The following is a 16,111-nucleotide window of genomic DNA, read 5'->3' on the forward strand; positions in this document are numbered from 1 at the left end:
TCTACGGCAGGTGATTCCTCAGGCAGTGGAGCTGCCTCCTCTGCAACAACTGGAATGAGTTTCTCCTGAACAGATTCTTCCTCCTCTTTAAAGTCACTGTGGTCTTCAGAGGCTGGCATGAAGTAAATTAGTAAATTAGTGTTATATCCACAACTTTAGCAGCAGTTTACTTATTCTGAGTTTTTTCTTACAATTATCTGAATAGAACAACTGTGAATTACACAAGTTGTAGCTGAAAGCTGCGTGGAGGAACATTTGTATTGGATTGATTTTGGCACCCCCTGTGGACAAAGAAGTACCTCCTCTCTCTTTACTGGTTTTGTTCTGCATATGTGTAAGCAATGTGTTCTAACGCCGTGTTTACATGATTTTATTATTTGGTATGAATACATCATGGTGAACAATCTCATTCTAGTAAATATTTAAACTTATCAGAACACGTTTGCTGAGGAAAATGTAAAAAGAAATGGGAGTGTCATGTGACACCTACCCTCCACCACCGGTTGAAGACATCAAAATAACAACATAGAAATACTCAAATTTGTAACTTATGAGTCTGTTTGCATTTGTTGGTTATAAGAAGGCATCAGCATGATCCTTGGTCTGTTTTGTTGAAATCTTAAAATTCCTCACAGAAGCTTTAAATCATTAACCTGGCAGTCAATATTACAGATGGTAAAAGTCAAAATAGAACCTCACAACTTATCTATTGATAAAAACGACCAAATATGTCTGGAGTGTCATAAATGTAAATTTTGACAAAAAAAATCAGTTATGTGATACTGTACAGGGACAGTTCACTTACACTCCAAAAACAGCATCAAATATGACGATGACTCATTTATGTAACAGTTAGCAACAACATCCCCGGCGGCATGAAACAAACATGGAGGATGTTCAGAGATCCAACTTTAGTTTGAACGTCTCACAGGGTAGTATGCTAACACAGCAGGTGTGTCACTGAATGGGCCATGAAAGTATTTTAGGATAAGTTTGGCTGTTACTAACATCCACGCATTCAGGCACAGGAGTATTATGCTCCATTTACCTTTGTGACTGAGTCAGTTTCTAAACTGAATGCATTTTTTATTATTCAAAGCTCAAAAGCACCTAAAGCTGTATTTGACTCTTCCTGTCTTAGAATCTGTTGACTCACAATCAACCTGTTATGTAACCTGGTACAGCGGTTTGCTTTTTCAGAGCAATTTCATGTTATTCTCTAACATACCCTCAAAGTAAGTAGGTATTCAGCAACATTTGTGGAGCCAATTATTCCAGTAAATATCAAAAAAAAATCTCCTTATATTATTATATTGATTTTTTTAAAACCTACTTTTCTTCCAAGGCAGTATTACCTCAGTAAAGCAGCTTTGCAATAGTTTTGAATTTCAATGTCAATAAAACAAGTCACAATTCTTTAAACAAACACATCATCCTCCTCTTTAAAGCATTTTGGAATAGCAATAACAGTTCCATGACCACATTTAATCCACCCTAATTAATCACTGTAAGACTGAAATATGTAAATAGAAATGCACAGCTTACATATTGGTGCTGGTGAGCATAGCTGAGCGTTCAGGAGCAGGGTCAGCAGTAGCAAAGAGGAAGATTTGAACATGATGTCTGCTCACTCAGAGTCCGTCCATTACAGTAAAAAAACCTTCAATGACTCCAAAGCAGCAGTCAGCTCAGCACCCTGACAGAGAACGTAGATCCCACAGGTCAGAAGCACACGTGTAGGGTGTCAGTGTGGACACATGTTGAAGTGACACACCATATGGAAGCACTGGGAGGGGGCTTTCAGGGCACGGAGGGTAACAAGAGAAATGGAGACTTCTTTATGGGGTCATTTATCATCCTTTTCAAGTAGAGTACTAAAAATGGATTGCTCATTATTTAAATAATGTGTTACCATGATATAACAATACCACGCACCCATTGCCATTTCCTGGCCCGGAAGATTTCCCACAACACCATCATGTCTGCTTTAAAATGATCTGTATGTGCCATAGTTCGATCACAAACAAGTCAAAGTTGTCTGAATCTGGAATGGGTTTTTTTCACTGTACAGACCTTTGTCATTGTTGTTGACAAAGCTGAAGTCTTGCCCCTTCTAAGTTATGATTATGGTTAGCAATGTTCTCAAAGTTTTCAGTGTCAGAGAAAGCTGTGAGCTTGGATTAAAATTAAGAAATGAGAAGTGGGTTATTGTGCTTGAAGTGTTGCAAGCTGAAAACGCTCAACTTGCTTTCGAGTAAAAATGGGAACTGATGGCAAAAGAATGCTGTTAGTAGGCACAGGCCCTTAGTAAGCAAAAAAAGGTGCTGGTAGACACAGGCCCTTGTTACGTAAAATGGGAAGAATTTTCTCCTGGTTCCTTTATTCTAAGATTTTCTTTCTAACTTTTGTTTTCATTTTGAAAGTGTATGATGGCCCTCTAATAACTGTTGAAAAAAGGCCAATTCGCAGCCTTTTTATTTGTATTTACTTTTTTTTATTTTGAAATAGTGGTAGCATGCTTCATATTGCTTTTTAAATCATTCATACTGAGCACTGATCATTAAATTACTACACTGAGTTAAAGCCCTGGATATCCAGATAATATTCCAAAAATGGTGATATCACATAATCTGTGAATACTAATGTGTCTGTGTGTGAATACAAAGCGATAGTTTTTTTTAGTGATAGGTTTTAAGTTAAATTGTTATCCGTATATCCACTGTCCTACTCTTTGGTCAAATGATTTGTAGATTATTTCCTTGCTCTTTTGGACTTTCTATTTTGTCAATTATATGAGACTTTAAATGTCACCCTCTTTGCCTCCAGGAACAAAAGTTAAACAGCACATTAATCCACAGTGAAGTTACCATATTTTATTTCTTTAAGTGCCATTCATGCATATTGGGGACGGGGGTGGGGTGGGCGGTGGTATCGACAATTCTAATAACACTTGAGTTATTTTACAGCACTAAACGAATACAAAGAGTAGCTGTGTCACCTCATCGGACAACAAAAGTAATAAACCGTGCAATAAACAAAAAAAGGACAAATAGGAGAAAAAAATACGAGAAATGACAAAGACAAAATCAAAAAACAGAAAAATTAAACACAAACCAAATATATATTATCAACACTGAAACACTGAATGTAGAACCATAGTACAGGTAAAAGGTAGTGTCACACAAAAAGCCAACGCATTTTCATCACATATATACAATATAGATATATACATACTGTCACCCTCTGATTGGACAATAACAAAATACTCTATTCTTTTACCTCCTCTCTTTTCATGGATAAGACCCACCCCCAGCCTTGATACCCCACCCCCAAGAGGAAAAAAGGGATGATTGAAAAGACATATATGTACAAGCACAACAACACACCAGCACTGAATAAAATAGGCCCCGATCAGCAGTACTTGTTGGCAGTTCTCTCCCACTTTGTAACAAGGCGTTTTTGTTTTTTTTTTCTTTTATTGTTTTTATTTTTTAACCTTTTTCTTCTTTTTTTTCTCCCACTGATAGTAATCTCTCTGGCAGGTTCATGTCCAGCGGAATTCAAAAACAACTCAAATTGATTTTTGAAAATGAACTTGAACACACAAATACACACTCACACACTCACACACACACACAAACTGTAATCACACACTCAGACGTAATGTAAAATTCTGATTGAGATCCAGTCATTGTCTTCACCATTTTCCCTTTTGGCCACATCTGTTCACTCAGACGTTTTTTTTCTTTCTGTGGGGCTGCTGTGCTAAAAAGGTAATGTGTGTGTGTGTGTGTGTGTGAGTGTGTGTGTGTTGACAATCTTCACCTGGAAGAACAGACACACTTAAACTTCACACCAACCGGGGACACACAGGGTGATCTCTACTGTAGGTCCATTAAGTCCTAATGGATGAAACATTGGTGCATCTTTTTCTGCCATGCTGGCTTGCAGTCCTTTGGCCCACACTTGCCTCAAATTTCATGATTTGGGTCTCGCCACTTGACTTGATTTCAAGGTTTCAGAAATTTTGTCCATTAAAATAATAATAATAAAAAAAAGAACTAAGAAAAAGATTCACAGGCAAACATTGCACAAAGTAGCAGGAGTGGACAGTTTTGATTGGCAGGAAGAAAACATAAAACAAAACTAACCTAGGAAGAAGATGAACGGCAGTATCGTTGGTGAAGACAACTTGACTTCATCTGCACAGTGCAGCTCTCGACAGATTAACGGTATAAAACTGGACCGGTTTACGTTTCAAATGAGCACTCAGAGGTTTAGACACTTATGCACTAAAAAGGAAACCATGTGAGACTTAAAAAGTGCCTTTTACAATATCATTGAAGCAATTCATGATTGTCATTAAAATATGAACTAACCGATCACTACTCAGTGATAGCTTTCTAATTGTATGACAATTTTTGGAAATTCAGTCAAACACTTAGTGACTAAATCCGTGATGAGTGGATTAATACCGCTCCACGTCTGTACCATAAAGAGGAAGTTAGATAAGAAGACATGGTTACTCTAGCTTAACTTGAAAACAGATAGAAATGCTAACCTGTCTGTCTGACAGCACCTTTAAAGCACAATGATTAACAATTTAGAAAAATGCATTCTAAAAATTGTCCTTTTAACACAGATATTTGTTTGGATGAACAAATGATACACGCTGTGTTGAACAGTGATTGTTAAAGCTGCGTGCAGGTGGATTTTGTTACCTTTGGATGGAGCCGTGCTTACAGATATCCCTCTTTTTGACTTTGTGCTGACTGGCTGCAGCAGCACACCTGACTGGTAACAATCATCTTGACAGGAGAGCAAATAACTGTATCCCTAAAAAGCTGGGCACACTTCATTTTTATGCAAATTTGCACATATGCATGCAAAGCACCTTCAACAGTTTGACAGAACTGCTGAGAAATGATCCTCTTTGTTGTCACCAGTGCACAATGTGGGTCAGGTAGTCTAAGTGTAAGTGACTGAATCAAAAAATAGCAAAATGAGAGTGTGGCTGACTACATGTCTGGATCTTTGAGGTGCTTAACATCTAAAAAAAGGTGATTCGAACAAAAGGCCTAAAGTGTGCAAAGGGTGTTATTTTCTAACGAAGTGTCTCTGAGGTTCAGCACTTGTCTGATCGAGGACACTTATTACAGGACACAGAGGACAGGTCGATCTCACTGTTCTGTGCTCGAGAGGAAACAAAAACCACATTTGTCTCACCTCACTGTGTGCATCTGCTTTGTGCTCATAGAAAGCATAGAGATGATTGCAGCAATCAATCATAGCCCTAAAACTGCAATAAAACCCAAAACACACACACGCACCACATGTTCAAACACACACACACACACACACTCACACAGAATGAATTGTATCATAGGTCACATTTCTCTTTTTGTAATGATTGTATAACAGCGGAATCTTGCGCTATCAAACGATCACAATAAAACACAGGGTAGTACAAAAAACAAACAAATAATGAGAATTTAAAATCCAGATGTGACAAAAAACAATCCGAGCAGCATTCTTATCTCCCTTTGATGTACAAAATGAATAAATTTGGATGTTACTCACAGAAAAACAGGTGAAGTTAGGTAAAAATACTTTTAAGATGAAAAAGTTCAACACCTGACGGATACCCTATTGATCATTAATCAATCGACAGATTGACAGATTCTCTCCTCTTAGGAAAAACTTCAATTTTTTTCTAAGAGGATACTTTTACAAGTGATTTTCAGTTTCTGTTGGTTTCAAAACCGTTGCTTGAAATTGTAAATGTTTCAATGAGGGGTTTGTCATTTTGGAAAATGTCTATTTACCCTTTCTTTCCTGGAGAACAAAAAGACTAGCGATGCACTGATCCAGCTTCTTTAAGTCCCAGCACCGATACAGATAGCCAGGCTTTGGGGACACAGGGCTGATCTGATCCGATCAGATACCAGTATTAATCAAACATCCTGTGTTCCCCAATACAAGGATGACACTGATAATCATGTTATGGAAACTTAAGATTTTTCTAAATTTGTACAAAAAAATGGAATACAAATATATTTTAAAAATTACTATTATTGTGTGAAGTTATTAATGTGTGATTGTGTGGTGTTTTCAGCGTAGACTCAATAAACACATGACTGTTACCGAGTCTGCATTTGCCTGATCCTCGTTATCAGGATCAGAACGGAGCATCCCTAGAGGAGACGAGTAAAATCACTGTTTGGAATAAATATAAGACCAGTCTCAAAGAACAATTAGCTTAGCATAGAACAATAATATAGTACGACCCCTGGCTAGGCTCCGTCCAAAGGTAACATGAACAGCCCTTAGACACATCTAAAGGTTATTATTTCAACTTTCTGAGAATCTGACAGGGTTGTTTTTTCCCTACAGCTACAGTTGAGATGAAGCATTTTTGATTATAAAGTAAGATATCAGCTGTTTTGTTACTTTTGAAAAGAGCTACGCTAGCAGTTTTCCTGGGTTTCAGTCTTTGTTTCAAGGTTAGCTAGTGTTTCTTTTCTTTTGCGCTGGCTTTGAATTAAATTTTCACAAGTACGTTTTTGCACAACCAGTGTTGTGGTGAGGATGATACCAATTCTGGTATTTAAAAGTTTGAAAGAGCAGCTTTACGAACTTAACTTTGTCAAGAATTTCATTTTTTTGGTTTTGAGAAATGAAATAAAGTTAAAGCCTTGTCAGCATTCTTATTCTTTTAGTTTTATGTTGATAGAAACAGACAAACCTTTTAGGCTCACCCTGTCAATCTATCCTAATCTTCTTGGAACTGATTAGATCAATGATCAACAAGTTACTCATCTAAAATGGCTGAACTCCACCTTTAAAATCTGCTGAAGAACGTGAGTTTGTTGAGTATTTATTGTTTTTCAACATCTTGTGATTGGTAAAGCTTAAAACTGAGAGGGATTAATAATCTATGGACATGATTCACACAGAGAACTTAAGCCTCAGGTTACTTTGGGCTGAATGAAAGACAAAAATGTCCCTGCCGTCACTTTCTCCCCACTCACCACATTCACTCATCTTGAAGTGCTTGAGACAAAGAACAAAGAAAAATGAAAATGTTGTATTCCCATAACTCGTCTGTTGCAGTGGGCCAGATCACAAAGAAAACGATCATGAAACTTTCTGTGATCTCCCTCTTTCTTCTCTTGGTTTGTTTCATATCAAGCCTACTGAAAACATTTAACACCCTGTTCAAAACCTCACTTATTGTAAACCTAACTTCACCACCCATGCAGCCGCGGCGAGGCCGGCGTTCTCCCAAAAGTGACCAACGAGCACCATCACGTTACTCACAGAGACGGCCTGTGTTTCTTTAAAACTAAATGAAAACAAAAGTTTTTTTAAAAGAGAGATAAACTCATCCAAGAGGCAGCTGAGGCCGATGTCAACACGAGAAGAATTACAAGCTGAACACGTCGCTCAAATCACAGAACAGTTACGGAGCGGGGGGGTCAGGACGGGGAGAGGGGTCAGACTTTGGAAGGCTGCTGGCGAGGGACGGGGGAGGGCTGTCTGAGGAGCTGAGGAGCGTGTGGTTTAGACGTGAATGTTTCTACTCGTCTCTAGACAAGTACATGAGCAATCACTTTAACATGTCCGACTAAATATGATTGTCTTCAAAGTAACGGGTTCTAGTTGTGTTTTGCTTTTGTAAAAATGTCAGGACTCTGAAGTCTTTGTCCAACAAAGCTTGTTAAATGTTCTTCTGCATCCCGCCAACAGTGTCCTCGTCCTCCTCTTCCTGCTGCCTTTCAGCCCTGCCTGGCTTCCTCTGGCTTCCACCTCCTCTCCTCGCTCTTTTCTCTGATCGCAGACGGAAGTCTAGAGGTTTAGACGATGGAGTCCCAGTCAAAGTCGTCCTGGATGTCATCAGCCTGCATGCGATGCATCTGGAAGTTTCTGGTAGGTATCATGTGCTGCTGGTTCATCTGTGCATGGTGCCCTAGAGAGACACAGCAGTTTCATTAGCATCATTCACAGAGTCTTTTTTCCCCGAGTGCTCATCCTTTTTCTAAAAGTCACCTGTCATTGTGGGACCTGCGGTGCTCATGGGGGGCATGTGAGGGTATCCTGGAGGACCCATCAAGGACATGCTCTGTCTGGAGTCCATGTAGAGATTTCCTGAAAAACAGATTTGAACAAAGATTATTATAAGGCGTAATTTAAGCAGGAAATGCATCTTGTTTGGTAATGTATCATAACGACTCTAATTATTGGAAGCTGGCCTCACAGGGTTATTTTTCTTGTAATGTCACAGAAGAACAACATTTTCTCAAATTATGGATACACAAAGTTGCATTTTTTTTGTAAAGATATATTTCTTTTACAACTAAATGTTAGTGGCTTTCCCAAAAACACATCCCTACAACCACAGTCCCTAAATTTATGCAAATAAATACAGTTCAATAAGATGTTCTTTGTTCATCTGGTCAGAAACTAACACATGGTGCTGGTTATGTCAGGCTGAACGCAGACACATTTTTTGCTTTAATAGGTCACAAGCCAAAAAAGATGTGAATCACTGACATAAAGGCCAAACACAGCTCATAGTGCACAAAGACCTCAGGCTGTTTGCACTTTCACATACAAGGAGCTGTAAATGAGATAAATGCAATGTGCTATGGGTCTAAGCGTTTCTACCAGTTAAATCTGCACAAATGAATGTTGAGAAAGAAATCAGTGTGGTTCAACAGTTTGATATTTTGCTCATGATGAAACAACACAGCAAACATGACTCTCTGAGAGTCTTACCTGTGTTGTGATGCTGGCTGGGTTTGTTGGGGTGCATGGAGCCAAGACAAACAGGAGACTGCACTGCCCCCTGTGGCTGGATTACACCTGTACGGGCGAAAAACTGGTTGATAGACGAGCAGAGGTCTGCGATCTGGGTGGGTTCCAGGGACCAATTGTTCAGCTCCGCTTGTCTCATACTGTCTCTTAATCCTTGGAAACATGAATAAAAAGATAAGAGTGAGTGTCAAAGTAAAAGGGCAGTAAAACGTCTTTTTGTGACGATGAAATGTATAAAACTTCCACAGCCTACTGACCAAAGAACATTAATTACATTTATGAGAAACTAATTTACAGGCATGAAGCAAAAACTAGTTGCAATATATTTTCATTATGTCAGTAACCTTCAGTGGGTGATATTTAAATAACATCCTACCTTGCAATCCTAGCCTGTAATTGGATAAACTGACCTGCTGAGCTTGTTGTTTTGGTAATTAAACTAGAAGGCAATGTTATTTAATTGAAGAGCTCAGTTTAATTAAAGTCATAATCAAATCCACAGTGTTAACACTTCAGCACTCAATCAAAAGCTGGGGCAGTACTGTACTATCTGCTCCTGGCTCTTAGTGTCTGTTTCCTCTGCTATCGGGAGAAATCTCTGACAAATACATGAAATAATTACAACGGAAATGTGCAAACGCAGCGTGGTAAAGTCACTGAGTTCAAACTGCACCTTGGAAAGGTGAAAGGTCGACATCTGCCCAGTTATAGCTGCTTGCAATACGACAGCTTTCTTTCAGTGCATCCAGATTTGGGTACCAGTCAGACAGTAAACCTGTGTAACACAAACACACACACACAGGATGCTTTCAGTAACATTACGGGATAACAGACTGGAAAGATACAGGTCATTTTAATTCCAACACCAAGCACACTCGTGGGAAAATACAGACTGTGTCCTAATTACATCATCTGTGGATGACTGCCTCTGTAATCCTAATTTACTGGTTAGATAATCAGGTTAGATGATCGTTTCACCATAGTCATTTTTTACAGCCGTGCAGGAAAATGAGTGAGAGGGCTTCAGCAAATAAAAAATACATCAGGCCGTTCAATGGTTCAGTTCAGCACTGAGGCCACTAGGAGGAGCCAGTTGACTCTGTAAGAGACGCTGAAGTGGCTGGATGCAGCATTGCTTTGTTCTCATCACAGCAGAGAGCATAAATAAGAGGATGATTAACTCTTCAGCATTTGTATTAATTTTTCAGTATATCATGATTTTAAATATGGATGTGGAGAGTTGTACTGATTGTGATTGATGCGTGTCTGATGATGAGGATGGAGAGAGCGATGCGTTCTGGAGTCAGACGATGACAGACAGAGGGTCTTACCTGTGTTGCAGGCCATCTGTTGCTGGGTAGGATGGGGCTGGTGGGAGAGGCTCGGATGCTGCTGTCCGTGTTGCTGTGGGTGCTGGCTGTGCTGCGCGTGTTGGGAGGGGTGCGGCGTATGTTGCTGTGGGTGCTGGCCGTGGGACGGGTGCTGCGATGGATGCTGCCCATGCTGGGAGTGCGCAGTGTGCTGCGGGTGCTGCGGGTGCTGACTGTGTTGGCTGTGCTGGGCGTGTTGGCTGTGTTGGTTGTGGGGGCCGCCGTGCTGAGGGAGGTGCTGTGCGTGGGGCGAGCCGTGGCCGGGGTGGCCCTGGGCAGGGTGGGACAGGGGCACCTGGCCACTGTTGGCGGAGTGGCTGTTGGGGTGGTTGTTAGGTTGGTTGTTTGACAGGCTGTTCTGAGTGCTGATGGCGCCACTGGGAGAGTGCTGATAGGAGCAGGAGGTGTGGGTCTGCTGGGAGGAGTCTGATGGGATGCCCATCAACCCTGAGAAACAACACACCACACAAAGCTGTTAGCATGAGAAACATACACAGCGAAAGATTTACAGATAGACAGATATTCATACAAGGTAAATATTCAAAATTGTTGAAACAAGAATTTCATCATCAAATACTTTCAGTATCAACTCAATCTATCAGTCAGCATTCTGCCCAAACAAACTCGACTATTGTACACAACAGAAATATCTTACTGCCTTAACTGGCAAATACTTTTACCTTTTTTACCTGGCTGGAATTTTATTCAATCAAGAATTCAGCTGATTATTTACAGTCCTGTGATCATCTTGTCCTTTTGGATGAAAAATGATCGTACTCACATGTCAGAGATTTGATGTTTTTCTTTCATATTATCAGAACTGAAAATATTTCTGTTCTGGGCTTTTTATTCTCACAGAAAAGGCTTTTTATAGATGTCTTTTTGGGCTCTTAGAATCAGCAAACCTACAGATATCTGACATTTAATACATAATAGAAACACCTTTCATCTGTGCTCCAGCTCTTGCTGATGGCTTACCATGAAATGCGCTTTAGCACAAATACGCAGTTAGTCGTGGTCTACATATGTAAACACAGTCACTTCAGGTATTGTATGGTAGCATCGCACAATAACGGCATCCAAGCCTGGTGTGTTAAAGTAGTCCCACACTTGAGACGGACCAGCTGCCATTTTGTCGTATCAGGGAATGACTCAGCATTAGTTGTGTCTCTGAGGTTCATGAGTCGGAGCTCCCGTCGTCTCTCTTCTCCTCTCCAGCGACACAGCTCTGGATTGTCTTTGACAAATTCATTGTGCCACTGCTCGGCTCTTTAACAGACATGACTGGGGCATGAACATCTGCACACCCAACTGCAATCATCTGAGTGGCAGGGAGTGGTCTTAAGAGGCCCTGTCCTTCACAGCTTTGGCACAGTAAACCTATTTCGCTGGAGTGCTTTTAGAGCTGACTCCAGCCCCGCACCTCCACAATCGGCACGTAACACTCACTGCAGGGGTGACAAAGGTGCATCTCTTATCGGCGCAGAAAGCCCATTGTCCAACCAGGGAAATACAGAAAGCAATTAACGCGGCACCAGAATAATAATGCGAGCTCATTACCTATTATCAAAGCCAGTGAATTAGCTCACTGTCTACAGCGGCAGAGTGTGAAATCCTCTAGCTCGATTATTTACGCTTTTTAATTGCATGAGCTTGTCTGACTAAGAGATTTCACTTTTATGCGCATAAAAAAGGTAACAACTTTCAACTAATGAAACATAGATGATAGATTAAAGGAGAGGAAGTCTTTGAAAACATTAGCATGAAATGCATTTGATTTGTGAAAGTAGGTTATACACAGAAAGCTCAGTCTACTTTGCTTGTCAAGTGCTCTTTGTTTATCAGTCAATCAGATTACAGGCAGAAAAATCGCAGGCTTTGGGAAAGCTGAGCTCGATCCACCACGATGTATTATATCAAACAGACTCCCCATCATTATGACAAATGAACCTCAAATCCAACAGATTTACTGAGGACTTGTTTTCTGCCTGTAACCTCTTCCACTTTTCTGATGAAACGCAGCCGACGTGAGGAAACATTTCAGACATGACAGGACTCAGACAGCTTCACGTTGTCTAAAAAATTATAAAGAAAGATGCTGAAACAAAACTTAATCACCCATTTAGAAAATACTTTGATGAATATTTGAGACACAAACTCTGACTCGCACTTGGAAATGCTCTGGAAAGAAAACTGTAGCTGTATGGATCAGCCTGTTGAATACCTGCTCATTTCCCTGTAATTAGTATCTAAAGACTCTCTACAGCCACATCTGTTAGGACAACTCCACATAGGAGAGGAAAATCGTTATAGAAATCATAGCGTCCAAAGATAAATTAAGCTCAGGCTCTCTATTGGATTTCCACTTGATGCTCCCAGGAGAGCACTCACCTTGCTGGCTGAAGGACTGCTCAAAAACCGACTTGTAAAGGCTGCGGAAGGAGGCACTGAGATCTTCAAATTCAGAGAACAGGAGCTGCTTATCCCGGTCCGGCATGTTGTACTGGGACTGGGGGGGCTGCTGGAGGCTCATAGACTGGGACACTGGCTCTGGGTGACTGGGCACCTGTGGAGAGAGGGATACAAAGAAAGATAAGAATTTAATATTAAATAAAAAATGAGGTTACATCAATGTTTGATCTGTGAAGGATTTCATTGGCTTTAATGCTGCACAGAGGCAACGAGGAGCACACTGTAATGTTCACACACACATCAGTTATTTCAAAGGCACCTGCCGTGCTCATCGGGTCATAGAGCGGCGAAAGCACAACACAGTAAAACTTCAGAACATGAACACAAACAGGTTTCTTTAATATGAACAGCAAACACAAACAGAGCAGGGGTTTGATTCTTCTCAGGAGCCTCTGCAGAAATGTTGTTCCTGTCTGAGGAGGTGTCATTCACACAACATGTAAAGAGCAATTAGACCACAGTAATCTAGGTCAGCACTCGCTGCCTTGACTCGCATAGCATTAAGAGACCAACTGGAATGGACACAAACCCAATACTCTGGTGGCCAAGCAAAATGTATTCAAAACAAAATCAATACCAATAGCTTGTACAAATAAGCAGCCGTTTTATCCATGTATTTGTGTGGGCAGTCAATGTTATGCCCTGCCCCTGGGTGTGAGACAGAGAGCAGCGTTCCCTCCAGCAAAGAGTTTGTCTACAAGATTCATCACAGCAAGGGCAGCGATGCAAAACCCATCGCTATTTTACAAAGCAGGACCCGACCCGTGTCCACTGTGGGCTAGCATTACAAGAGAGGTCACGTCCAATTTTTGATCTTAACATCTTCCTCTTCCAAGATGTGGGCAGGCTGCTGGAGTGCATGGCTCACAGTCTGGCTTGGGTAAGAGTGAAGAGGTGATAATAAAGCCAGAGTGTTTACTGTGAGCTGCTGCTGCAGTTTCAGCTGCGAGAGCAACACAGAGAGGGGGAGAGAGAGAGCACATCCATCAGGCAGCGCCGATCGATGCCCAAAGCCTGGAGCAGGGAGCACTCGAGGATGCGGGAGGACCACACCAAAGAGGGGGCATCTCTGGTGGGAGGACATCAGAAGAAGCGCTTTTCTTTGTCTGGCTTCCAGGAGCGTGCACATTTTTCTCTGTTTCCCTTAACCCCCTTCCTGATGTTGTACTCCAGCGCATGTCCACCCTGAACCGCGGTCTATTGCTGGCTACGGCTGGCTCCTCTGAAGCAAAGCCTCCTGGGGCTTTCTGATCAGATGAAATATGGTACACAGTACACTTTCTAAGTCTGGCTGCATTTCTTTTCCATTCATTTAGTGACTGTGGCTCCCCTACAGCTTGAAAAATGTGGACGAAATAAGAATTCATCTTTGGGCTTTAGCAGTTCTTGCTAAAAAAGATAATCAACACCACCACATTTATATGAATATCCTGTTAAAATCATTCAACAGAGAGCCTTTCATGAGCTGCAATCTGACAAGCAGAATTACCAGCAGCCTACTCTCTACTAACACTGTATGGAGGTAAACTAAAGACATGTTTTTTTTTCTGTTAATTTTATTTTTTGGAAAGGTATAATGTACTTAATGAAAACAAAACAACAGCTTTTGTCACACTAAGTGTCAGAAGTATATTATACTGTGTCATATCAAGCAAAGGTGAATGGGTAAGACAAATCTGTGATATTTGATGTGCAGTGAAAACTGACTGTATCCTCTAATAGGATAGAGGCTTGAATGTTTTTTTTTAATTTTGTCTACAAATTTATCTTTTCAAACATGAATTTACAGTACTGCAAAAGAAGTCCGAAGAAAGTCAAAAAGGTGCCGCCATCTGGCTGGTGTCGTTTGTTAAAAATTTATTCAAAAACCAGAAAAGCACTCAGAGAGTGCAGACCTCCGTCAAGCACACTTTAGTCCTACTTTAATGTTATACTCCCTTTCAGCAGACCGTCTGCTACAATTTGGTGTTAGTTGCAGGTTTGTACGATAATTTGTTACCTGACAGTGTTGAAAATTATGATGACCCAGTACATATTTCATATTCGGGATCTTAGTATCCAGAATAATTTTAAATTTGTCAGAAATTATCATGACCTTGTCTTGTAATCTTTTGCAAAGCAATCTGACCATTTATCATGGAGTGATATACACATATGGTGAAAACAGCTCTATCTCACAATGATAGAGATTCTTTTAAAAAAAATCCTGGCTCTAGACGTTGATCCGGATCACCTCCAAAATTTAATCACTTCTTCCTTTTCCTAGTTTGAACATTTTCTGAAAATTTCATTAAGAATAGTTCATTAGTTTTTAAGTTATGCTGTTCACAGACAAACAAAAACATAACCTCCTTGGCGGATGTAATGAAGATTTAGTCATGTTTTCCATGAGGCAATTTTACCTAACAGGAGTTTTACATACTCTGTGAACCCCTGAAATGCACCTAATGACTGTGGATTTATGTCTGAGAGCTGGGTCTTACCCCTGTATAGCTGTGCACGCTGCCCACACTGTTGAGATTGACGGAGGCCAGACTCTGATCAGACAGGCTGTTGTTAAGGCTGCTTCTTGGACTATCACTCCCCTCCTGGTCTGTGTTGTATAACGCCACCTGAAACATAAATGGGGTTTACACACACACACAGCAAACATAATCAACATTTCTTAAAGAATACTGGGACCAGAAATAATGTAAATCTGTTGTTTAAAAAAAGCAATGTAGCGTAGAAATGTAAAGCCTTTGTGGCGTTGTGTGTGTTGCATGTAGTGACATGTCATAACGCAGCAATTCCTCTCTACTTCATTGAGAGTGTGTGTGTGTGGGAGATGCAGGTTGCTTCTCCTCGTCCACTGGTCTCTTAGGGGTTTCAGCTGAACGTGTAGAGGGGTCTGGAGACAGCTGAGACATTCCCATCACTAAAGGTCACACTACTGGCGATGTCAGCCACATCTGCTCACCGAGCGCAAATCCGTTTGGGACAGCTAACAAAGGATTTCAGTGCATCCCAGACACTGACCTTTCAATATAGCAGCAAAACTAGCCGAAGCACTTCACGATGACGATCTTAATTATCGTCTCACAAGGTTAAGTCCTCCCACCCTTCCCAAATAAAGTGCGGCGTCAGACAATTAGGACAATAGTAAGAAGAGCGGTGCAGATAATGAAATTAATGATACCCACAGAGAATAGCCCATGTGTTTAGTTTTATACTGTGAGAGAGGAATGGCAGTAATGCACTGATGGTGTCGGAGTGGAAGAGGGCCTGGCATTCTGAGACTGGTGTGTGTGCTTGTGTCTGAGTGTGTCCGTCCATGACTGAGTGCAGCATGGTGGCTCCTGCTCATCACTGTGAGTGGAACAGAGCGCGCTCTGTGCTCAGCACAATGAGACAGCAGTGGCAGCAGCCTTCAGGCGGGCAGATTGGCCGGGCCCTGCCCAGCACCCTGCCTC

General features: G+C 41.0%; 1 protein-coding gene across 1 annotated transcript in view; it reads right to left on the bottom strand.

The window, feature by feature from the left end:
• Positions 1–2,862: 2,862 nt before the first annotated feature.
• foxj3 (forkhead box J3) overlaps positions 2,863–16,111 on the bottom strand; it is a 96,567-nt gene continuing 83,318 nt past the window's right edge. The window contains exons 6-12 of the mRNA XM_074670913.1: positions 15,143–15,271; positions 12,579–12,753; positions 10,149–10,634; positions 9,491–9,592; positions 8,779–8,970; positions 8,050–8,148; positions 2,863–7,969 (exon numbers count right to left, since the gene is read on the bottom strand). Coding sequence (XP_074527014.1) covers positions 7,857–7,969; positions 8,050–8,148; positions 8,779–8,970; positions 9,491–9,592; positions 10,149–10,634; positions 12,579–12,753; positions 15,143–15,271 — 1,296 coding nt within the window. The 3' untranslated portion in view covers positions 2,863–7,856. The remainder of the gene's footprint in view (positions 7,970–8,049; positions 8,149–8,778; positions 8,971–9,490; positions 9,593–10,148; positions 10,635–12,578; positions 12,754–15,142; positions 15,272–16,111) is intronic.

This window comes from Halichoeres trimaculatus, unplaced genomic scaffold (assembly GCF_033239565.1).
Source record: "Halichoeres trimaculatus isolate MK-OKI-2021-1 unplaced genomic scaffold, fHalTri1.1 fHalTri1_scaffold_1, whole genome shotgun sequence".
Classification (NCBI taxonomy): domain Eukaryota; kingdom Metazoa; phylum Chordata; class Actinopteri; order Labriformes; family Labridae; genus Halichoeres; species Halichoeres trimaculatus.